At 40.3% G+C, this 26511-nt stretch overlaps 1 protein-coding gene across 2 annotated transcripts in view; it reads right to left on the bottom strand.

Annotated features, from left to right (window-relative positions):
* Positions 1-25027, bottom strand: part of LOC105495270 (mediator complex subunit 13L) — a 317806-nt gene extending 292779 nt beyond the window's left edge. For both annotated transcript variants that reach the window (XM_011764584.2, XM_011764594.3), the window contains exon 1: positions 24870-25027. In XM_011764584.2, the coding sequence (XP_011762886.1) occupies positions 24870-24941 (72 nt within the window). In that variant the 5' untranslated portion in view covers positions 24942-25027. The remainder of the gene's footprint in view (positions 1-24869) is intronic.
* Between the last annotated feature and the right edge of the window lie 1484 nt (positions 25028-26511).

Below are 26511 nucleotides of genomic sequence, written 5' to 3'. Positions count from 1 at the left end.
CTGGCCAACATGGCAAAACCCCATCTCTACTAAAAATACAAAAACTAGCCAGATGTGTTGACGCGCACCTGTAATCCCAGCTACTTGGGAAGCTGAGGCAGGAGAATATCTGGAACCCAGGCCGTGGGGGGAGGGGTACAGAGGCTGCACTGAGCCGAGATGGCGCCACTGCACTCCAGCCAGGGCAATAACAGCGAAACTCGGTCTCAAAAAAATTTTAAAAAGACATGGAATTCATGGTTTCAAACCTTCCCACAAGAAAATCTCCAAGGCAATATAGCTTCACTGGTGAATTCTATGGAACATCTAAGGAAAATATATCACTAGCCCTGCACAAATTCTTTCAGAAAACAAAGGACAGACTATTTCCAAAACTATTTTGTGACACCAGCATTACCCATGATACCAAAACCGAGATTTTAAAAAATGTACATGCCAATATCCCTCATAAACACAGATGAAAAAGCCATTAACAAAATATAAGCAAATCAAATCTAATAACACATAAAATAATACACCATGAGCTTAAGTAAGGTTTGTCATGGAATTCAAGCTTAGTCCAACATTTAGAAACCCATCAGTATAATTCACCATATTAAAAGAACAAAACCTATGATCATCTCAATAGATGCAGAAAAAAACATTTAACAAAAATCAACACCCACCTTCATGGATTTTTTTTTTTTTTTTTGAGACAGTCTCACTCTGTCACCCAGGCTGGAGTGCAGTGGCGTGATACTCGCTAGCTGCAACCTTCACCTCCCGGATTCAAGAGATTCTCGTGCCGCAGCCTCCTGAGTAGCTGAGATTACAGGCGTGTGCCACCATGCCAGACTAATTTTTTGTATTTTTAGTAGAGACGGAGTTTCGCCACGTTGGCCAGGCTGGTCTCGAACCCCTGACCTCAAGTGATCCACCCACCTCGGCCTCCCGAATTGCTGGGATTACAGGTGTGAGCCCAGTGGCTTTCACAGTATTTTAAAAACTAAGAATTAAAGAGAACTTTCTCAACCTTACGGGGATATCAGAACATTCAAAGCTAATGTCAACGATGAGAAGAGTGAATATTTTCTGCCTAAGAATAGGAACAAGACAAGGATGTATACTCTGACTACTTCTATTCAATACTGCCCTGCAGGTCCTAATCAATACAATGAAGCAAGAAAAAGCAGTAAAATACAAATTACAAAGAAAGATATAAACCCATCTGTATTTGCAGAAAACACCATCAGGTACATTTTTAAAACTCCAAGGACTTACAAAAAAAGCTACTACAACTAACAAAGCTTAGGAAAGTTGCAGTATACAGAATCAACATCCAAAAATTAATGGCATTTCTATATACTAACAGTAAACATGTCAAAAAATACTCTCAAATGGCCGGGTGCAGTGGCTCACACCTGTAAACCTAGCACTTTGGGTAGCCAAGGCAGGCAGATCACTTGAGGTCAGGAGTTCAAGACCAACCTGGCCAACATGGTGAAACTGTCTCTACTAAAAATACAAAGAAATTAGCCAGGCATGGCGGCACACACCTGTAATCCCAGCTACTGGGATTCTCCTGGCTGAGGCAGGAGAATTGCTTGAACTGGAGAGGCAGAGGTTGCAGTCAGCTGAGATTGCACCACTGCACTCCAGCCTGGGTGACAGAGTGAGACTCTGTGTCCAAAGGAGGTGGGGGGTAATACTCTAAAATAATAGCCATCAAAACAGCATTGAAAAACACAACCTACTTAGGAATATATATGATAAAAATATGTTCCAGATCTATATACCAAGAACTACAGAACAACGTTGAGAGAAATTAAGTATCTAGAGGAATGAAGAGCCAGATCATGTTCATGAACTGAAAGATTTAAAATCATTAAAATGTCCATTTTCCCAATTTGATCTACAGATTCAATACAATCACAAATAAATCCCCATAGAAAAAAAAAATTTAATTGACAGGCTGATCCTAAAACTTACATTGAAATGCAAAACACCCAGAAGAACCAAAACAATTTTTAAAAAGAACAAAGTCAGATAATTTATCCTAACTAATTTCAAGACATATTATAAAATTTCAGTAATCATCACAGTGTTGTACTAGCACAACAGACATGTAGATCAAAGGAACAGAATGCAGAGCCCAGAAAAAAACAAGGCACACACACATTCCGTTAATTTTTAACAAAGATTCGAAGGTCATTCAACAGGAAAAGTCTTCAACAAATGATGTTTAAATAATTTGCCATACATATGCAAAACAAAACCAGAACGTCAATCCTTACCTCACACCATATAAATTAACTCAAAATTAGTTACTGGATTGCAAGCGTAAACCTAATTAACTAACGCTGTAAAACTTCTGAAGAAATCATAAGAAAAAAACTTTCCTACTTTGGGATGGCAAAGATGTTTTAGGACATGAAAAGAATAGACTATTTTTAAAAAGTAATATTGGACTTAATGAAAATTTAAAACTTTTGTTCTTCAAAGAACACAGTGAGAAAATGAAAAGGCACACCACAAATTAGAATACATTTGTAATAAATCTATCTGCCAATGAACTTGTATCCAGGATATTCCAAGAATTATTCCAAATCAAATAAGAAAACAACCTGATTTTTAAATTGGGCAAAAGATGTGAAGAGACATTTCCCAAAAGACATAGCACATGCAATGATGTTAAACTTCATTTGTTATCAAAGAATTACAAACTGAAATAAGTTACTACATACTGCACATCCCTAATTCAAAAATCCAAAATGCTCCAAAATCAAAACTTTTCACATGCCAACATGACACTCAAAGGAAATTCCAAATTTTAGATTTTCAGAGTAGGGATGCTCAACCAGTGTAATGCAAATATGCCCAAATCTGAAAAAATCCAAAATCCAAAACACCTCTGGTTCCAAGAGTTTTAGATAAATGATTCACAACGTGTACCACACACCACAAGGATGGCTGAAATTTTTAAAAATTCATTGTACTACATGTCGCAAGAATGCAGAGCAATCAGAACTCCCATACTAACTGGTGGGATATTAAATGATACAACCATTTTTTGCAAGTTTGGCAGTTCTTTATAAAGTGAAACTCCTAGTTATTTACAAAAATAAAAATATATGTTCCACACAAAAAGCAGTACATTAATTTTCACAGCCAACAGCAAATTGTGGCATATCCAGAAAAGAGACTATTATTTAGGGGGAAAAAAAAAAAAAAGCTACCTAAGCAATAACATGAAACCAGAACTAAGGATTACATACTATATGATTCCATTTATTAAAAATTCTACAAAGGGCAAAATGATTCTATAGTAACAGCAGATTAGCAGCTGCCTGGAGGGGAGGAAGGCTGAGGGGCAAGGGGGAGACCCTGACTGCAAAAGGACATGTATGAACTTTTCTGCATCGTAAAAATGTTCTCTACTTTGATTTCAGTGGTTTCACAGACGTATACATTTGTCAAAATTCTGAAACCATATACTTAACATGAGTATCTTTTATTGTATGTAAAGTATGTCTCAATAAATATAATAAAAAATGTACGTATTAATGGAAGAATCCATGTAAACAATCTCTCAAAGGAAAGAAACTACTCTTTTTTTTTTTTTTGAGATGGAGTCTTGCTCTGTCGCCAGGCTGCAGTGCAGTGGATTGATCTCAGCTCACTGCAACCTCCGCCTCCCGGGTTCAAGCGATTCTCCTGCCTCAGCCTCCAGAGTAGCTGGGACTACAGACATGAGCCACCTCCCCCAGCTGATTTTTGTATTTTTAGTAGAGATGGGGTTTCACCATGTTGGCCAAGATGGTCTCAATCTCTTGACCACCCACCTCAGCCTCCCGAAGTGCTGGGATTACAGGCGTCAGCCACTGTGCCCAGCCCAAAACAAACTACTTTTAATAAAACCAAAGTATCATCTTGCGCATCTCCTAGGTAAGTGTAAATCTTGTAGAAAGTATACACAATATTTTCAAATAAATTATTTTCATGTCTGACTATTCCAAGACACTGGTTAAATGATCTGTATATGTTAGCCTTAACTAAAAGAGAATTCTTGTGAAATTTCTGGGAACTGAACTCTCTTTTTAATAAAGTTTATTAGTGACATTAAGATGGTTCGCTTCCCAGCTGCAGCAACAGACTATAAACAGAAACGTATATTATTTATGAGGCAGGCACTGTCTACACAAATATGAATGGCTCCTTCACCAATAGTAACATACACTTTACACTGCTGTGGATAACAACATGCCCACTTAAAGAACTACATCTCCCAGCCTCCTTCAAGTTAAGTAAGGCCTTGAAGTATCGCCAGAAGTGCTGTAGGGAACTTGCTGGAGGTTTCCTTAAAGGACAATGTGTCCTTCCCACAGTTCCACCTCCTTCTAACCTAGAATGCAACCTTGATGACTGGAGTCTGAACAGCCATCTTGAACTATATGCTACTAATGGCATAAACTAAGAACAGTGTAGTAACAAGACAGAAAGAATCCAGATCCCCTGATAACCAAATCAGTTGTAAAATGCATGCCTCCAAGCTGCCTGCAAAGAAAAAGAGATTTCTTTTTAAGCTGTCTATTTTTAAATAAGCATATGATGTGATACTAAATCTTTTTGATATTATAATAACTGGCTTATTTTTTAAAAAACTAAAAGGCTTTTATCAAGGTGATCGTTTTTATTTTTTAGATCACATGGTTATGTAGGTTTAACCCTGCCCCACTCATCAATCAAAACAATAAACTATCTTTCTAATTTTTCATTTTCCAAATGATTCCTCAATTTGGAACAGTGTAAGAGAAAAAAAAAAATCTATTTCCCTATCTCTGGGAAGAAATTTTAGGCTGTATATTACTCCATTAATCTCTGATGAAACTTTAAAAAAACGTAAACTGTATTATCACTCCATTAATCTCAGGCAAATCTATATGCTCCAGTGATTTCTACCTTAGCACTTGTACTAAATTATATGGTCTACACTGTTAATTTTTAAAAGGCTCAGAAAAGAAAGAGACCAATAATGTTTGGAATAGCTAGGAGGAGCTTCACTGAAGTCCTAAAAGAATTTACATAGAAGAAAAACATAAAATACAAATGTACTCCTGGTTAAAAGTTCAGGCTCTGAATCAAGAGACTCAGCTCCTGTGTGACCTTGGACAAACTACTTAAATTTCTTGCTTCAGTGTTCTTATCTGAAAAATGAGAATAGTAGAACTTACCTCAAAAGGACCTTGTGAGCATGAGAAAATGCATGTAGCTGGTAGTTAAGCAATGCCAAGCCTGCAGCAAGCACTCTTCACAAACAGCAAAAGCTCTGAGGTAAGAACATGTAAAGGCCTGACTTGAAATACAGATTCCTTTTAGTGAGTGGCTGGAAATTTTATTATAAAAAGAAAAAGAACGGCCGGACGCAGTAGCTCACACCTGTAATCCCAGCACTTTGGGAAGCCAAGGTGGGCGGATCACCTCAGGTCAGGAGTTCAAGACCAGCCTGGCCAACATTGTAAAACCCTGTCTCTACTAAAAATACAAAAATTAGCCTGGCGTGGTGGCACGTGCATGTAGTCCCAGCTACTCGGGAGGCTGAGGCAGGAGAATCACTAGAACCCAGGAGGCAAAGGTTGCACTGAGCGAGATCACACCACTGCACTCCATCCTGGGTGACAGAGCGAGACTCTATCTCAGAACAAAAAAAAAAAAAAAAAAAAAAAAAAAAGGAAGAAAAAGAAAACAAAAGGCTTTTTAGAGATTAAACACTTGAAAAATAAACTCACAGAAGAAATCTGGATACCCATATAGATGAAAAGATGCTCATAATCTCACTAGAAATCCAAAAATTGAAAATTTAAATATTGAGGGTTTTTTGTTTGTTTGTTTCGTTTTGTTTTTTGTAGAGGCAGAAGTTAAAATGAGTAAGTTCCATTACAGGCAGGGACAGAAAAAGATGGGCATTATATATTGTCCATAGAAATGTAAACTGACACATCTTTTGAAACTGTTTATGGCTATAGCTTTCCAATTTTAATGCATAACTGTACTGCACTGCAAAAAATTGAAAGAATCTTAACGTTTCTCATAGTTGATGGTTAAACAAACAACAGTACATCCATCTTATGAAACAGGATACAACTGTTCAAAAATGTAATAAAAATGAGTAAACTATATATAAATTTACTGACATAAAAATACTTTAACACAATGTTAAGCGGAAAAAGCACGTTGCAGGAAAAGGTGGAGAATTATTTCTTATCTGTAATTTTTTTAAGTACAAATCTGTCCATCACCAACAGAATGCATAAACTGTGATATGAGAACTACAACTGTAGAACTGTGGGAATATAACATTAAAGGCAGTTTGCGAAAGAATATGATTCAATATTAAAAATTCAAAAACATGTAAAACTATAAATACATATGTAATTAAAGCTTTAAAAATTAAAGAATGAACACATGAAATTGAAGTAAGAGTTACTTTTGAAGGGAGAGAAAAGAGAATGGGAGAGGAAGAGCACAGACAGGACTCCATAAATGGTGAAAAGTTCTTTCTCTCAAACTGGGTATTAGGTACATGGGTGTTCACTGTATCATGAATCTTTCTACTTTATGTGTGATTTGCACATGCTCTTTTTAACTACTGAATATCTAATAAAACAATTTTGACACATGCGAAAGCAAGAAAAAAACTTGGAATAACACAAATTACCTCTGGAAGTTACCTTCCTGAAGGTGATCCTTCATGTTTTATGTTAGACACTTTCATATTGTTTGAATCTGACACTAATTACGTAAAATTGTATTAAATTTTTAAAAGAAATTACTTTTCCACTAAAATTGTAATTATGAAAATTATAAGCACATGGGAAATATGTTAGTGAGTACAGTGAATAAAGAATTCTATTTGCACTGTGATCATATCTATGTACAAAAATGTGCACGTTAACAAAAACAGAAGAATTGGGGTAAATCTGATCTAATGGAGTGGCTGGAACATGGGCAAATGTTTTACAGTTTTCATTTCTTGGAAGTTGTATTTCTTGGAAATATTTTGTATTTCATTAGTACTACCTCACTTGCAGAGAAAGTAAAAAAAAATGACAACTGCAGGAAAGCCAACTCTTTACCTTCAGGGTAGCCAAGTGAAAAATCTCCCCACATAGGAAGGCTGAATTAATTTACACTGATCTACAACAGACAGTACACACCATGCCAATAAGTGCCCTCAGAACAACTGGAAAGGGCCCCCATCACACCAAGGAGATTACATCAAAAGGTTCTGAAGTGCATATGTCCATTTTAGCGCTTAAGTGAGCACTGCTGATGCACATAAAAGCCCAACAGTTGGGGTTGCACTCCTGAACACAAGGAGCCCAGGAATGTGCTGAAAAAAGGAAAAGGGGGTATGGAGAGAGAGGCATGGAATGAGGAAGGAAAAATTTCTCCAACATGTGAGGCAAAAATACAACATGGCATAGTAATTACACACTCAATAACAACAACAAAAAAAATGTACACTCAGAAAGCTAAGTGCCAAGGAAACAAAGAATAGAATGATAGGAACAAAAATTTGAAGGAAACCAAAATCAATATAAGGAATAGGTACCAATGATAAACATTGGTTTGTGGTCTCTACAAATGCCCCCGCTATCCTATCCACTGGTTCCCCAAATCTGGCCATTTCCACAAAGGCATGAAGCAAAACAGGCGGAATGTCTATTTCACCCTCTTACCAAAAATATCACTGATTTGAAATTAATATAAACAAAACCTTCATGGAAAAAATTAAACAAGAATATCCCAAAGCAGATCTGCAGGAGGAAAATGCATCTGCTTTCTGAGCTTACCACTACTAAAAGTAGACGCTCTAGGTAACAAAGGCTGATACAGAGCCAACTGCTGTGAGGTTACCCTTTTCTTTCTTCCTATTAGGACTTTTCCATGCCCATTTCTTACAACCAAACTTTCATGAATCTTCCCCTACCAAAATTCACACCTCCAATCACCACCGTCTCCACCCACGACCTGTCAAAGGCCCCACTCTACTCATCTCACAAGACTTGCCTTCTCCTTTCTTCCCCACCTTTTTTCTCTGCCCCTCCCTTCCCTTATAAAACCTACTCTTATTGCCTCAAATATTTTCTGGAGGCCGGGCATGGTGGCTCATGCCTGTCATCCCAGCACTTTGGGAGGCCGAGGCAAGTGGATCACTTGAGGTCAAGAGTTCAAGACCAGCCTGGGCAACACAGTGAAATCCTGTGTCTCTACAAAAATACAAACATTAGCCGGGCATGGTCATGGGTGCCTGTAGTCCCAGCTACTCAGGAGGCTGAGGCGGAAGAATCACTTGAACCTGAGAGGCAGAGGTTGCAGTGAGCCGAGACTGTGCCACTGTACTCCAGTCTGGGCAACACAGAGAGACTCTGTCTCAAAAAACAAAAAAAAAAAAAAAAAAACTCTGGAAACAGGCAGATTATAAATACTAACGTTTGACGTTTGTTTTCACTTTCTTTTCACTACTCCCTGCTTTAAAACTGTGATTTCTGTAGGGTTTAACAGCAAGAACCCAGGCTCAGTGAATACTTTCCTATAGACACATTTGTGATCAAAGCTTAAGTCTACTGCTTAACAATTTCAGCAGATAGATGTTGCCAACTGTTCCTCCGTTTTGCATACACAAGAATGCAAATGCCATAAAACCAAGAACATCTGTTTATCATTTGATTCCTGTTCTATGGCATATTTATAATTGATCACCAAAGCCTGTCAACTCTACCTCCAAAATATTACTCGATCCATTTCCTTCTCTCCATTCCTACACCGGCCCTGCATTATTTCTCACACACAGACTGTTCTAAGAGCTTCTTCCTGCCTTTGGTTTTTCCCCTATGACAATCCATACTCCACAGGGCCCACATGGGTTTTCTCTCTAAAACATAAATCTGATCATGCCATTATCCTCTCTAAAACACTTCAGGCATTCCTCTGTGCATACAGAATTAACTCCCAACTCCTTCATGTCCTTCATTCTGGCCATCAATCATCACATTATCTTCTACCTATTAAAAAATAGGTATTAAAGGAAAGGTAAATTTAATAAAAGAGAATATTTGCAATGATGTCCAAAAATGTTGTATGATCTATTATTGTATTATTTACATAATTATTTATATAACTAAAAAATTCATTCGCCTCCATCATACAATATTATCACCAAATTCAAACTTTTACAAAATGGCTAAAGAGTTATGTTCATGTAACATATTAAAACTAGACTGGGCTGTTTATTTCTATTTTCAATTCCAAAATTAAAATATAAGGTAGATTACAAGGAATCTAAATCAATAGATATTTTCTAAAATGGGTGTTAACATATATAACTAAATTTCTCACAGCTTTCTGGAAATTGTTAAAGTCAGCTCTGTGGGTTCTTAACAGCATATCACACCTACCATATGAGAAAGTTTGGCAACAAAATCAAAGTTACTTTAGAAGATAAACGCCTACCTTAGTGATTCCCACTTGTTTTTCCATCTGGAATATTCCTTGAGTTTACCATGTAAACCACTAACACAAGCTATTCATCTCAACATTCATTAGAAAAGTTTCCTAAAATAGGTAATTCTTCTACTTCAAATCAAATTTACACAATTTACTAAAGCCAGCTTATTAGCTTATATATAACAAACTATGGATTCTCATGAGAATCATTTCACTGTTTAATTAAATGTTATAGGATCTTGCAGATTCAAGAATAGCACCATCTGTCTCGGTTGCAAAGCTCAGTTTCACAACCTTATCACCAAATAGCAACAAAATATCATTTTCATACATATCTCTCTCAAGTAATTTATAGACAACTAATGAATGTAGTCTATTTGGGATCATGAAACCTGATTCAATCTGTGCAGATGATTACACTTTGTAGATTAAAGAGACATACTTTGAAAACTGTGTTTTTAGTAACTGAAATGTTAGTTAAGAACTTGTATCTCAGGAGGCAAATATTTGCACTCTTTAGTTTCTAAGATGAAGATCCATGCTCTGATATAAATTCTAAATGCTAACGGCTCAGGTGTCATAAATCTGCAAATTTTTAAAGTACCTTTTCTTATCTGTTTAGAGTAACTATTATGTAGCTAAATTTTCCTAAAATATCTATAGCTCTAGGATTACACAACAACACTTTCTGACAGGATTTCCATTCTCTTTTATTATGTAAAAAAACTTTAAAAAAATTATAAATTAAACTATCTATGTAATCTGAAGACCAAAAAAAGTAAAACTGACTGAGGAAAGGTCTAAAAATCTCATTATATTTCTGAAGTGAAAAACAGAAATAATACTTGCCACTGCAACCTGTAATCTAAACAACTAGCAGAGACATCCCTACTACAGGTAAAGGGTCCTCTGCACCTCCTCCCACACCAACTACTCAGGCAAACTACTACAAAGTATAATTCTAAATTCTATTGTGCTCATCTCCAACTGTGGAAGAAACTACTGAGACAACATGTATGGGCTAGCTACTAGCTAGCTTACTAGGCAGTCTCCAATGAATAAAGCAACACCAAGTGGTCAAAGGTAAGAAGTTGGATATCATACAAACCAAACTTCAGTTTAAACCGTAAGAGATTATCTCAACAGGATACATTTATTTATCCCAAGACTCTAAAATGAGCCTCAATTTGATGCCTGACTCTTGCTAGTCAGACAGAAGACACAACATAGAATTCTACTCTACCCTTAGGATAATTTGCCTTGATCCTCAAAAAGCAAAAATACCACTACCACTTAATTGGTCCCAATATCCTGTCTTGCCAATCAATAGATTGCTAAACCCACTTCCACTGAAGCTGTATGAAAACAAAGTACACTGAACCACTAGACTCAGAACCTGAGAAGGCAGAGATTCAAGCAAAGCTGGAATTCCTGGCATACATTCACAATGTATGTACGCCAATATACCCAAAATGGAGCTTTCCCTGGGCTTTCACTCATCAGCAGCAAGGCCCCCATCAGAAGGGTACTAAACTGTTAACTCTTAGGCAGCAGTTTAGCGCAAAAAGCAGAACTAAAACAATAAACTGCAAAGAGAAAAGACACTGACTAAAGAGGTAAACTTTAAAATAAGATTTTCTGGGGTAGTCAGCTCAACTGTCTCTAAAAGCAATTCCAAAGGAAAAGGACCAAAAAACTATTATAAACAATGGCAACATTATTTGATCCATTTCAAGGGGGCCTACTTTGAACAATCCTTCTCATTTCAGCAGATCCGTGTTAGTTCTGATATTTCTAGTTCAAAATCAGTTTTATACTTGTGAAGTTGTAAAACTCTTTAAAACCTTTAAAGGAAACTAACAAAAATAAAATGATTGCTGCAATCAACTTGCAATATTTTGCAAAACAAAATGGAAAATTTCTAGCTAAAATTTTAAAAACTGATTTTTATTTGGGCTCAAGCTCACTACTTTTAATCCTTGAACTCAAAAAACACTCAAGTTATAAGACCGAGATTGTTTCCCACTTCCTTCACTTACTCCTTTCTTAGATCATCACATCTTGTATTTCTAAGAGGTGTCTTAAATCTTTTCTAGTACTAACACTATCGACTGGGTTTTTGATAACCATCCTCCAGCCAGGCTTGTTTTATCAACTTTTCTTGTATCTTACATCTTTCCTTCTGTCTTTCCACTATTGTTGCTCCAAAGTCAACAAACACAAATCTACCTTTCAGGCTCTTACCCTCCCCTACTCCCCAATTCCTGCTTGCTTCACAATCAACCTCTGAATCAAACTTAAAAGTAAGCTGCACACAATGGTGCACGCCTGAAATTCCAGCTACTCCAGAGGCTGAGGCAAGAGTTCAAGTCCAGCCTGCGTAACACAGCAAGACCCCACTGCCCATCTAACCCCCATCTCTAGACAGATTAGATAGACAGACAGAACTGCAGTGTCTGTACTGGCTTATCTTGCTATTCATTCATTCCTCAACCCACTTATCCGAGATTCTACCCTCAACAGTCAAATAGAATTATTTGAACTACCGAGCTGCCCAAATAGCAAACTTCCCATCTCTCACTCCTTACACCTCTCCCCTTCAAGGTTCACCACGATTGTCTTTGAAAATCACTGTTATTTCATTTCTTTACTTTTATGTCAGAGAAAGCAAATCAGATTGTCTATTTAAAGCACATATAACCTATATCTTCACAACTTAAAAGCCTAGGCTTCACGAGAAGTAACCCTGAACCAAAATCGAATTTGTTTTCAATGCACAGAATTTAAACTATGAAGGGTTACACAGTTCAACAATTCTAATTTGTCTGTTTAAGAGAGCAGTCCTAGAAAGGCTTTTAAACACATTATTAAATGTAATACCATTTAACACACTTGTTTTTCCTCAATTCACTTCTCATAATAGTTTCTATATCGTCTTGGATTATCTCCCATTTTAGTTTCATATCCCATCTGCTCATTTAAGATTCACGTCTGTCCAGTTTCTGAAATATTTGTCACTTTAGTCGTTAGCATTTTGCGTAATATAGCACTTTTTCAAAGTTCAGAACTGAATTATTTTAGAAAACTGAAAATTATTTTAACATCACTTCTTAATCTAAATTGGCCTGCCCACACTTCAAATTTTCCACCTAATAAAAATTCAATTTCAGTAAGTCTTTGTACTGTTTTTTAAAAGAAAGCCAAGAACTAGGACCATAAATTAGAAGTGTTCTCCTACATATCACCTCAATAAAGATCCTCAAGAATAAAGACTAGGAATTGTCAAGCTTCCAAAGAATGCCCTTCCCCTTCTTCTCTAGCAAGCCACATCCATCCATTCCTTCAACATCCAGTTTTAAAACTCCCCTTTTGGGTTTCTCTGGCTACAAGGTATTATCAGATATTATGCGGTCCATGTCACTCTCCCTCTGCAGAAACTAAATAGTGCGTGTAGATCTTTTTTCCGCATATCAGTCTAGCCCTTTTGTTAACCCAAGCTAGATTTTAATAATTTCTGATGTACATTATTCCAAAATACATGTCTCAAATTTATCTAACATAGCATATAATACATTAACATTTCTAAGTATTTGTTTCCTGGCTACCCCATCCAATCTCAGCCCTAATTTCCTTTTCATCTCATTGGATCTCAGAAGTCCTCATTTAGCAAACATAATAACCAGCAGAAAGCTTGTTTCCAGGGCTGAGTGAAGGAGAGGAAAGAGAAAGGAAGTGCTAAAAGGCAAAGAAATACACAGTCTTTTCCTGATGACATCACAGAACCTGCCACTAGTATCAGCAAAGAGAAAGCAGCAGTGGGTGCCTGCAAGCAGGGAAAGGAAAACCTGCCTTAAAAACTGCTGCTCTTCCCACAGGGAGCCATCCTCACCTCTCCACACTCTTCAAGCCTTTTTCACACAGCAATCCTCTCCCTGGCCTAGAAGAGGGGCTATAGCTCCCGCTGCCTGCAGCAGAGAAGTGTCTGCTCTGACTGCCAGGACTATAAGTCAGAGAAAAGGTGCTCCTGACACTCTACATGAGAACACTAAGTGTAAGTTCATTCCCATAAAAAACGGCTGCCATAAATAGCATTTGAGTTTTATAACGCACCTAATTAAGTACAATATACAAGGTAAATAGACTAACCATCATTTGTAGCAACAGAAGGGAGTTTTGTGAAAACAAACTTACAAATTAACTTTTTCTAATATTTTAGAACACAGGAGACAACCTACATGTAAAATTCTAAACCTCTAGATACAACTTAAGACACTATTCATACTCAACATGACTAATACAAACGCTACAGATTTGTGGGAGGGCTTTCCCTCCTTCAACAAGGCTAAACAATATTTTTAGATACTGCCACATTATTAAACAGAAAATAGAAATTAGCCAGTAGCTGCGTTCTCTCTATTCAAAACACAGTAAGGGTTGTGACATGCGTGTCAAACTAAAACATGATTTAGTCTTTAAGAAGAAAAATATATTTATTAAGTACTATTCCTGACATTCCCTGAGACAAATCTCAAAATGTTAATAGAACTGCTATTTAAAGTTCAAAGAGCACTCCAGAGCTGCCAAGGAATTAATAGCTTAAACTACCAAATAAGAGCCACAGTTCAATTCCCAATCTCAGCCAGCTACAGCTCAGAGTTGGTATAGCAATATCACCCAGCGCATTAAAGGCACACCATGCAACTGTGAATCATATATGGTTGTAACGAAAAACTGTTAAAAACTAAAGATAAATTTCAAGTTTTTCTTCTCAATCTTGGCTTATTTATGAGGAAAGACACAAGAACAATTTAATCCTCTGCTCCCTAGAAAAAAATACAAACTCACACATAAATGCTATACTTAAAACAAGTCATTTTACCATTCCAACTTCCTGGTTAACTGCCTCGGGCTACTCTGTAACTTTAGTTGTAATTTACGAAAGGTCTCTTCCTATTAAAGAACATTATGTAGTCATCCAAAGTGCCTTCCTTAAAAGGTACTCAAAATGATTTTTCACACCTCCTGCCCTCCAAATTAACAGCGAGTTTACAGGAGAAACTGAGGCACAGAACTATTATGTGATTAAGCTGGCGAGTCACTAGTAAAAATGTTTAATACAACTCAAGTTTCCCTATTACCAGTTCATTTCCCATTTTACTGGGCTCACAGAAAATAATCTTTTAAACGCTGAACAAAAGCCCTGCTTAAAGAATGAAAGTAAGGGAATTCTGGATCAAGCCCCCAAACAAAATCCCCAGAAGGCTCAAAAATCTATAGGTTGCCTACTATGCTACAGAAAATATAAATACTAAATGAATTCCTATTCCTTTGAGGAGTAAGAACATGTCCCATGATCAGTTGGAATTGTCTTTAATAAGGAATTTCTAGACTTCATCTAAAACATTACCAAGCCACAGTACATACAGTCTAGATAAAATATATTCAGAACACAGAGTTAATCATCAAAATAAGCTGAAATAAAAACAGCACGCTTGTGATCAAGACCCAAATCATCAATAAGAGCTCCCTTGAGGAATGGAGAATAGCTGTCCAGGAATTCATTCACTTAACAGATAGTTAACGAGCACCTAGCAAAGATGATTCCGACAGGGTCATTCTTCTGCAGAAGCTCATCTGATTATCAGAGGTACACAGAGAGAGGTACACAGAGGGAGGTACACATCAGGTGCCAGGGTAACTAGTTCTGCCTGTGGTAGTCAGAGGAGGTAACATTTGAACTTCTTCATAAGTAGGACTGTGCCAGGCTTATATGCAGGCACAAATACTAGGAGCTAGTTCCAGAGTTAGATATATGTATGTTTTTCCTTATTTCTCTTTAGGACATGAAAATTCAATAGTTAGAATTGTCAACATAAAATGTTTTGTCAAACCAATTATACTATTTTAAATACCTTATTAGCTCTCATATTAAGTTCACATAGGTTTAATCATCCTTCTTAATAAAATAATAATGAACTATGAAGAAGCCTCCTGTATTATACTCAAAAATACTTCCTCATACTCACACCTGTAATCCCAGTACTTTGGGAGGCCAAAGGGAAGGATCATTTGAGGCCAGGAGTTTGAAACCAGCCTAAGCAACATAGTGAGACCCTATCTCCCCTCATCCCCCCCTGCCCCGCAAAGGAAAAAAAAAAAAAAAAAAACTTCCTCATAAATTTGTCAATGTTCTTTAAGGGAGAAAAAAAGAGCACAATAATTATTCAGTTTAATATCCTTTTAGATTACCAATTTTTGAAATTTCTACTCAATATCATAAAACTTGTTTACAATAACATTTTATTTGAAATAAGTCTGCTACTCAAATTTAATTTTAATATCAAATGTCTTAAATACATTCAACTCAGTGACAATACAAATTAAGACTTATTAAGTAAAAAGATCTAATGAAGACTTAAAAGGAAATATTTTCCTGCTTTACCTTCTCCTATCAATTTTTTCCCCCATCAACTTTTATTTTAAGTTCTGGGGTACATTTGCAGGTTTTGTTACATAGGTAAATGTGTGCCATGGTGATTTGCTGCACAGATTTCCCATCACCTAGGTTTTTTGTTGTTGTTTTTTTGTTTTGTTTTGTTTTGTTTTGAGATGGAGTCTCGTTCTGTCGCCAGGCTGCAGTGCAGTGGTGCGATCTCGGCTCACCGCAACCTCCACTAACTCCCTGGTTCAAGCGATTCTCCTGTCTCAGCCTCCCAAGTGGCTGGGATTACAGGCACATGCCACCACACCCAGCTACTTTTTGTATTTTGAGTAGAGACGGGGTTTCACCATGTTGGCCACAATGGTCTCGATCTCCTGACCTCTTGATCCGCCAGCCTTGGCCTCCCAAAGTGCTGGAATTACAGGCCTGAGCACTGCACCCGGCCTATCACCTAGGTATTAAGCCCAGCATCCATTAACTATTCTTCCTGATGCTCTCCCTCCTCCCCACCCCCCCAATCTACTTTTAAAGTTAAAGCCACAAATTTAAACCATGCAAAAAAAAAGACACAAATGAAATTTTGATGCAATCAACTCAAGGGGATCCTTTAACAGTAATGGAGGCAGAGAACAGTGGCTCACACCTATAATCCCAACATTTTGGGAGGCTGAGGTGGGAGGACTGCTTGAGGCCACTGCACTCCAGCTGGAGTGACACAGGGAGACTATCTCAAAAACAAAAAAGAAAAACAGCAATGGAATTTTACTATACTGAAAAACAGTACAAAATGTAGAAAGCTGTCAGCCAAGGCTCTGTGCTATTTCAAAGTAGTAGAATTACAGTTTTGATAAGATTCTACACCACAATTCATCTAGAATGAGAAATAAACATTCAGAAACATACATAGTAAACCAGAGTATGGAAATGCCAATGAAATAACATTTTCCCTTAGACACAACTGATTCTCCTGTCATCTATAAAGAGGTCAACGAAAAAATAAAAGGTATTTTTCTTTTTTTTACCAAACTAAAATCAAAATATATTCTAAAAAACACTTTATTAACTTAAAAAAAGGAGGACAACTCTACTCCAACAAAGATAACTACAACATGCTAATATAAAAGCAAGAAAAACAAAGAGTTCCTAAAGGAGGATTATTACAGCCACCTGATGAGGATAAAATATATTCTATACTACAGATAATCTGGTTTTTTTTTTTTTTTTTTTTGAGACAGAGTCTCGCTCTGTCGCCAGGCTGGAGTGTAGAAGCGCCATCTCAACTCACTGAAACGTCTGCCTCCTGGTTCAAGCGATTCCCCTGTCTCAGCCTCCCAAGTAGCTGGGACTACAGGTGCGCACCACCACACCCAGCTAATTTTTTTCTATTTTTAGTAGAGACAGGGTTTCACCATGTTGGCCACAATGGTCTCGATCTCCTGACCTCGTGATCCACCCGCCTTGGCCTCCCAAAGTGCTGGGATTACAGGTTTGAGCCACCATGCCCAGCCAGATAATCTTAAAGTTCAGTAATACAACAATGGAGTAAGGAACAAGAATTTAAAACTACTTTTTTTTTTTTTTTTTTTTTTTTGAGACGGAGTCTCGCTCTGTCGCCCAGGCTGGAGTGCTGTGGCCGGATCTCAGCTCACTGCAAGCTCCGCCTCCCGGGTTCACGCCATTCTCCTGCCTCAGCCTCCTGAGTAGCTGGGACTACAGGCGCCCGCCACCTCGCCCGGCTAGTTTTTTGTATTTTTTAGTAGAGACGGGGTTTCACCGTGTTAGCCAGGATGGTCTCGATCTCCTGACCTCGTGATCCGCCCGTCTCGGCCTCCCAAAGTGCTGGGATTACAGGCTTGAGCCACCGCGCCCGGCCTAAAACTATTTTTCTATCAACTAAAGCAAAGACAGAAAACGCTGATGTACATAAGTGACTTCATACTTAAAAATTGGACAGGCATACATATTTCATTCATGCAAATAAGTCTGAATTCAGAATTCCTCGTTTATGTTAATATTTACTAAGATTAATGAAATATCATCTCCCTTATGTAACGAAGTGAATTCCCCCAACAGAACAAAGCTAACACCTTTAAATCTTTCAAATAAACAATGAAAGCATATACTATAAAAGAAAATTATCAGCCGGGCGAGGTGGCTCGCGCCTGTAATCCCAGCACTTCGGGAGGCCGAGGCGGGCGGATCACAAGGTCAAAAGATACAGACCATGCTGGCCAACATGGTGAAACCCCGTGTCTTCTAAAAAATACAAAAACTAGCTGGGCATATAAGTGGCATGAGCCTGTAGTCCCAGCTACCCGGGAAGCTGAGGCAGGAAAAACGCTTGAACCCGGGAGGCAGAGGTTGCAGTGAGGCAACTTCACACTACTGTACTCCAGCCCAGAAACACAGCAAGACTCCGTTTTGAAAATAAAGAAAAGAAAGGAGGAGGAGGAGAGGGAGGGAGGGAGGGAAGGGAGGGAGGGAGGGAAGGGAGGGAGGGAGGGAGGGAGGCAGGGATAGCTGAACAAGCTCAGAAAGAAGTTAAATGACTCAGGAGAGGGGAAAATGTCCTAAATTCCAAGAACACATACAAATACTGATTCGCTAATTCTGAAACTCTAAGCGAGTCCTATGAAACAAGTATGTGTTGTGTGTGCGCATGCGCACGCACACGCTACCATACTATACAGACACCTTTTTAGGCTACCTAACTACCTCACTTTGAAATACATTAAATGTAATTTCTTAAAATCAAAATTTTATGACAGGCCAGGTGCGGTGGCTCACGCCTGTAATCCCAGTACTTTGGGAGGCCGAGGTGGGCGATCACGAGGTCAGGAAATGGAGACCATCCTAGCTAACAGGGTGAAACCCCATCTCTACTAAAAATAGAAAAAAATTAGCAGGGAATGGTGGCAGGCGCCTGTAGTCCCAGCTACTGGGGATGCTGAGGCAGGAGAATGGTGTGAACCCGGGAGGCGGAGCTTGCAGTGAGCCGACACTGCGCCACCGCACTCCAGCCTGGGTGACAGAGCAAGACTTCGTCTCAAAAAAAATAAAAATAAAAATAAAAAAGAAATGTTATGACAAAACAAATTCTGGTGGCCAACATCACAAAACAGTTTGTAAAGCAGATTTGCACACAATACATCTGAAATAAATGACACTAATAACAACGCTGCATATATATTTTTCTTCATTTCTACGGCTGCAATGCGCAGTTCAACAATAATAGTAATACCTAATACTCAACCATACAACTAATTCTCATAAAGTTTGTCTGATCTCACTCACTGGTTAGGTCCTGTGAAATAAAACGAAATAAACTTTCAGTACTCCGACTACTAGCTTAAAGGAGGGGAACACTATTATTGTTATTTTCTTCAATCAAAAATAAGTCAAATGTTTCAAAGAAAAATCTATCTTTGATTCAAAGTTTTGAGAAACAGCTGAAATAACTGTTCATAAAAAATAAACAATTTTTCTGTTGTCTTTAACAGTTTCTCTTTACTATTTACATATTTACATTGAGATAAGAGTTTCATCTCAATTTTAAATTATTAGGCAAAAATAATTATAGAACAAACTTAGCTTAGTTACCACAATTTACAGCACTAGTACAAACTGGTGAGAGAGCATCTTCTTTATTAAACTCGAGTGGAAGAGATACCTGAAAGTGTTTAAAGAATACAATTTAAAACTAGGCTGGCCACATGCACTGGCTCATGCCTATAATCCCAGCACTTTGGGAAGCCAAGACAGGCGGATCACGAGGTCAGGAGTTCAAGACCAACCTGGCCAACATGGTGAAACCCCGTCTCTACTAAAAATACAAAACTCAGCTGGGCATGGTGGCGCATGCCTGTAATCCCAGCTACTCAGGAGGCTGAGGCAGGAGAATTGCTTGATCTGGGACCCGGAGGTGGAGGTTGCAGTGAGCCGAGATTGCGCCACTGCACTCCAGCCTGGGCTACACAGCGAGACTCCATCGCAAAAAAAAAAAAAAAACCAGCTAAAGTAGTCAGTGAACAAAAAAGATCAATTTCTCCATAATAAATTAATATAATACACAACCAAAACTTAATGTTATTTAAAGGAATGCCTTAAGAGGTAGGTTTTTTCCCCAAATAAATACCTAATATGTTCATTAATAACCAGAACATTCCAAAGAAAATGATAAGCTAGGCTCATCACACCTGTAATCCTAGCACTTCGGGAGGCCGAGGAGGGTGGATCGCCTGAGGTCAGGAGTTCCAGACCAGCCCGACCAACATGGCGAAACCCCATTTCTACTAAAAACACAAATAAATTAGATGGGCATGGTGGCAGGCGCCTGTAATCCCAGCTGCTGGGGAGGCAAAGGCAAGAGAATCACTTGAGCCAGGGAGTCGAAGTTTGCAGTGAGCCAAGACTGCGCCACTGCACTCCAGCCTGGGTGAGAGTGGGACTCCGGTCTCAAAAAAAAAAAACCAAAACAAACAAAAAAAAAAGCAAATGATAAGCTATATAAGCACCTGGCATAAACTCAATAAATACATACTATCCTAAACGCACCCCCCTGCCCATTCTTCTCACAAAGAATAGGCCCTACCTTCTTCCCAATGAGCACTTCAAGCAACATCCACAGCAAAATATTTGTAGCATACAGGCCTAAGGTACATTATTGTCTCTTTAAAATTATGAACTCATCACACGTACAAATGGCTCTTTAAAACGGTCCAGTAAACTGCTACACTATGCCTTAAATTGCTGTCTATTATGTACTTAAAAATATTTACTAGCAATTGGAGGTTAATATGGCAACTATTACCGGGTGGCAATTATTGCTATTAAAAATATATAAATACTGTAACACCATGTGCTACTAACAACAAAATGCTAAACCAAAAACATACATTAACAAACTGTAAATATTTTCATTACAGAAAATGACGGCTGGGTGCAGTGGCTCATGCCTGTAAACCCAGCACTTTGGGAGGCTAAAGCGGGTGGATCACCTGAGGTCGGGAGTTCAAGACCAGCCTGATCAACATGGAGAAATCCCGTCTCTACTAAAAATACAAAATTAGCCGGGCGTGGTAGCACATGCCTATAATCCCAGGTATTCGGGAGGCTGAGGTAGGAGAATCGCTTGAACCTGGGAGGCAGAAGTTGCGGTAAACTGAGATCGCGCCTTTGCACTCCAGCCTGAGCAACAAGGAGAAACTCCATCTTGAAAAAATAAAAAATAAAAGGAAAGAAAATGAACCATCATAGGAAAAAAATGCTTTAAACATAAATTATAAAATCACAATGAACTTGTACAAAAAAATACCTTGTGTATTTTAGCACTTTGAAAATTAGAGAAACCATTCCCTTTTCCTAGTTTGCCTTTTATAGTCCACCCTATTCTAGCTCAAAAAAAAAAAAAACAGATTTCGAAGTTTCTACATTTGCAACTGTCTTCCCTTTCTGGGGGAAAAAAAAAAAAAACGCTTAAGACAAAAAGAAATTAGGTCAACAATAGATTACCTTAAAAGCTTCAAATATAGAATTAATAGTCTTCAATAGGAATTATGGACTAATGGGTGTGCGAGTGTCTCAATCCAGCAAGAATTTGAGATTATCACCCAATTATCCATAGTCAGGAAGATTCTAAGCAAATAAGACATGAAAGTGGAGGATACATATCTAAGAATTAGAGATCACTCCCTCGTATCAAAGAACACATACTTAAGTCTAGTTAAAGGGCACAAAATCACTTTCTCCGTATTAACTCAATAGAGAAAAATACATACTTAACATCCAGAAACCAGGTCTTCTCGCAAGAATGAGTTCACATACCACAGGATGCCCCGTTACACTTTTCAAAAAGGCAGATTTAACACACTTTGAACGATTAACTGAGTGAATATATGAAAAGTCACCCAGAAATGTGATGGACAGCATAAGAGAATAGTTTTGCGTCAGACAGGCAGAGCCAGGCATGCACTTAATGCAGCAGCTACAAATCTCACGGTTAGAATAAGAAACACATACAATCACCCATATCGTATATACACAAGGGCATTTTTCACACGTTAGGAAAAGGGAATGGATGTTGAAAAATTAATTTAGGAAATTTGATTCCATGCAATAAAAAATCAGAAAATTAAGTAAAAGACTAGCAGAAATCTTAAGGTGTCTGATTGACTGCGCAATCAACTTTTGGTAAGCCATAATGAACACCTCAAGGTAATGGAAACTGGGTGTTATTACCATGGTACAGAACTTTAATTTCTTATTTCAATCTAAGTAATGAGAGTATTTAGGTAAATTCTTTATAAATACTTTTCTCTGCTTTAAAAAAAAAAGAAAAAAAAAATCTGCAGGCCAAGAGAAAAAAATGCAAGCTATGATTAAACCATAAAGCATTCTTATAAAAAATATGCTTTATTTTGAACAAGGGATTAGATCTCCTTCAGAAATAACTATTATATACAATGTACTTTAGGCAACATACTTTTAATATTCCAGGTTGCTGCTTCTGTATAGCATTTTCAAAAAAAATATCAATTTGGAATCAGAAAAATGTACAAGTCAGCAGTTTAGATTTCTTTAATAGCACCTTATCCACACTCCATGTACAAGACAATGAAGACATTCTACATTCCTTTCAAAAAAAAAAAATCAACTAAGCATTACTACAGTTCTCTATTTCAAAGTTGCTACTTAAAAAATAATTATTTTTAAAAGCATATTCAAAAATCAATCCTTTGGTTTAAAGAGGTTTAGGGGAGAAATATCTGAAACACAAACCTTTAGTCAGTCAAAATCAAAGTACAGAATCCTCTCCTACAAAACTGCTTCTCCAAAAGAATCTCAAGCATGTTATCTCTGTAACGTTATCATTCTTACTTAAGCTTTAAAAAAAAAAAAAAAAGATAAAAGAAATGATATACCCTAAAAGACTGGCTATACATACACTTTCATACGTCTACACAATCTGTATATACACAGTCATTACCAGTCAGCATAATATATAATTTGGGAGATCTCTCTATTTGGTTATTTTAATTACCTGTGTCAATGTGATCACCAGTAACCACACAAAAACCATTTTAAATACCCCTTGATCAATATGTTTGCTAATCTGTGAAAGTCCCTGAACCTGACTGATACCAAATGATAAGACTGAGGAGGGAAAAAGAAGGGGCAAAAGGGGGTTTTACTCCCACATACCAAAAAAATCAAGGGAAAATTATCAAAATACTAAGAGAAAGAATTCCAACTTATAACTGAATTTTAAGATGAAATATCTGGATTAAAATATTTCATTTAAAAAAATTTACCTGATCTTACTAGAGTGGGATCAATGATACTATGTCACTCGGTCTTTGTAGGTAAAAATCGCGTGTTGATTTTTTGGTCTGCATTGTAACACATTTAATAACATAATACTTTCATTTGAAAAGTTGGCGAGAATTTGCATTTCTCCATTAGTCTCATAGCAAAAAAGCATCTAGGCCACCCATAATTAAATGTAACTAATTACAATTTGAACACTAAATTATTTATCCAGTGTAAACAAGGATTAAGAGGGAAATGATGCTTCTATCTACAGCGGGGGTTACAGAAAATAATTTCCAAAATGTATGTTCTCCAAAAGGGACTCACCTCCCCCTAAAAAAACCAGGGTACACAACTAAGTTGGGTGTTTTTAAGGATAAATTAAATAAACTGTTCAGCCAATTTTCCAATTATATTCTACGCTTGAAACGTAATTGCCTTACATCTGTTTACAAATCTTTGCTCAATATTTAAACAAATTCGTACTCTCCTGGGCACACAGCTATACATACAGTAACTCATGCACAAAGCACATATTTAAAGACCACGCACTGCAATTATTAGCCTAAACGCCAGGTTTAACAACGTGAATGTTTTCAGAGGTAGGTAATACGACCCAATAAAAAGCAAAGATGGCATTTACCACCAAATGTCACTGCCACCGCCAGGAAAGAGTTGCTGGAGCCCTATACATTTTTAATTTCGATGAATCTAGACGCCGTCGGCGGGTGCCAGGCTTCCACGAGAACAATTGACACCCTAACTGCTTCAAGATTAAGGCAGGCGATTCAAATCCGAAGGAAAAGTTGTCAATTATCAGAGAGCGAGCGCGAGAGAGGCGAAAGCAGATAAAAGCGATGTTATCAAACCGCCCAGCTTGTTGCTTTTGTGTGTGTGTGTGTGTGTGTGTGGATTCGTTGTTAGGACAGAGAAAACAGTTTTTAAAAGACACAGAAGGAGAGAAAGAAAAAAAAGCTTTCTCCACCTTCCGTCGGCTCGGTGCAATGGCTTTACGGCTCTCCAGCGTAGTAAGCCCCGAGAGGCAAGCGGCTGTCGATGTTTACAATCGCGGGAGCTTCGGGTGCAAGAGTCCTTTCCTGACACAATCGCATTCAATCAACTGTTTTCGGGCGAAATTGCAGGTGTCATTATGGAATTTAAAAAAATTCAAAAGGCAGGCGGGCGGGCGGGCAGGCAGCCGATCCGACAACGGGGAAGAGGTTGCCGATCGGAGGCGCGGGCAGCACAAGGCAAAGCCTTCCACATTTAGGGGGGAAAAAAAGGGGGGAAAGGGGAGGAGAAGGGGAGTGCAATTGCAACAGAGGGTGGGCGTTCGAAGTGCGACCCAGAATCCGCAGCTCCGAGACTTCCACATGCAAATTCCACGCCGAGCGCCGCGCTCACAAATGATTTTTAAAGAGCCAAATAAACACTGGATGGGATCCAAGGCGAGAAAGAGACGATCCAAAAGGGGGAGAATCGGCGAGAGGCGAACGGCGGGGAGACGCGAGGGAGGGGCGAAGTCCCGGCGGCGGGAGGAGAAAGTTGGTCGGCGGCGGAGGTCTGGGAGCCCCCCCTCCCCGACACAGCCCCCTCCCCGACACAGCCCCCTCCCCGCAGCCCGGCTACTCACCAGCGAAAAGAGGTTGGAGTGACAATCCTCCAGGCTCGCCCCGTTCGCCACCCAGTTCGCTGCCGCAGTCATGATCCTCCGCGAGCCCGGCCGCCAGAGCGGGGCATGTCGGAGCGAGGCGTCCGAGGCGAGGCCGGGCCGGGCGGCGGCGCCTCGCCGGGGAGCGCGGGGCGGCCGGGCCGCCGCCGCCGCCGGGGGAGGGCGCGAGGGCCGGCGGGCAGGCGGGAGGCGCCGCGGCGACGCCGCGCCGGGGGCGGCGGGCCCGGGCTGGCGGGGGGGTCCGCGGCGGCCGCGCGGCTCCTTCCTGCTCGGGCGGCGGCGGCGGCTGCGGCGGCTTCGGCGGCGGCGGGGGGCGCTGTCCGTGCGGCCCGGCGCCCACCCCGCCTCTCAGGGCCGCCGCTGCCTCCCGGGCCGGCGCTGCGGGCCGGCCGCCGCCTCCGCCTTCCCTGCTCCTCAGCCGCCGCCGCCGCCGCCGCCGCTGCCGCCGCCTTGTTTATCTCCAGCCACCGACTCCCCCTCGGCCCCCGCCGGCGCGCGAGGGGAGGCGAGCCCCGGAGCCGCCGCCGCCGCCTCGGAGCCGCCGCCGCCGCGGAGCGCGAACTCGCGAAGGGGGGGGTGCGGACGAAGCCAGCGGGCGACCCCGGCAGCCGAGCGACGTCCCCTCCTTCCTCTTCCTCCCCCACCCCCCCCTCCTCCCCAGTCAGCCTCGCTTCTCCTCCCTCCCCGGGCTCGCTTGCTCTGACAGCAATGGCGGCCGCCGACCGCGGCTCGGCCCGCCATTGGCTGGTGCCCGGTCACGTGACGGGCGCCGGCCGCGCGGGGGGAGCAGGGGGCGGGCGGGGGAGGGGTCCGGAGTGGCGGCGGCGGCGGCGGCTCGCGGGAGGCGCTGCTGAGCCGAGCGCGGCCGGGTCCTCGGGCCGGGAAGAGGGAGGGAGGGAGGCGGAGAGGGAGAGAAAGAAGTGCAGGCGGCCGGGCTCCCCGGCGGGCGGCGGACTGCCGGCCCGTGGCTGCCGTGGGCTGCCCCTCGTGGCCGCCCCGCCCCCTCGCGGTGCACTGATCGTGGCGGGGCGGGACCGTGGGTCCGGGTCGCGCCCGTGGGGCCCCCGGCCTGTGTCCCCGCAGCCCAGGCCGGCTGGCGTGGCGCGGCGGCCGCGCTGTGGACCAGGCAGCGGGTCCGAGTGCTCTGGGAAGTGTGTGTCTTCGGAGGCTCGCGCCGCCGTCCGCCTTTTACAGAGAAAAAAAACTGAAGCACAAAGGGATTAAGTCACTTGCCCGAGGTCGCACACCTGGGAAGAGGAGTCCAGATTCGAACCCGCGCACAGTGAAGCCAAGCTCTTGGACTAGGTTTCACAGTCTTTGCCCAGGGATATTCACAGCTGCCACAGAGGGAGCGCTTACTGTGTTCCAGGCACTGTGCGTTTAATACAGAAATGTGTATTGAGCCCTTTCTCCTAGTTACTGTGTGCACTCATTCTATTCATTCATTATATAAATGTTTCCTGAGCTCCTACTATGTGCCAGAATCTATTACAACTTCCAGGCACTGTGCTAAGGCCGTGTTGGGAGCAGACCCTTCCTCTTGGCGTTATTCATTCAATAACCAACATTTCCCGAGAGTATATGACCTGGGTGTCCGGAGGAG

This window comes from Macaca nemestrina, chromosome 10, assembly GCF_043159975.1.
Source record: "Macaca nemestrina isolate mMacNem1 chromosome 10, mMacNem.hap1, whole genome shotgun sequence".
Lineage (NCBI taxonomy): Eukaryota > Metazoa > Chordata > Mammalia > Primates > Cercopithecidae > Macaca > Macaca nemestrina.
Note: the sequence above shows the minus strand (reverse complement) of the source record. Positions and strands in the feature narration are given on the sequence as shown.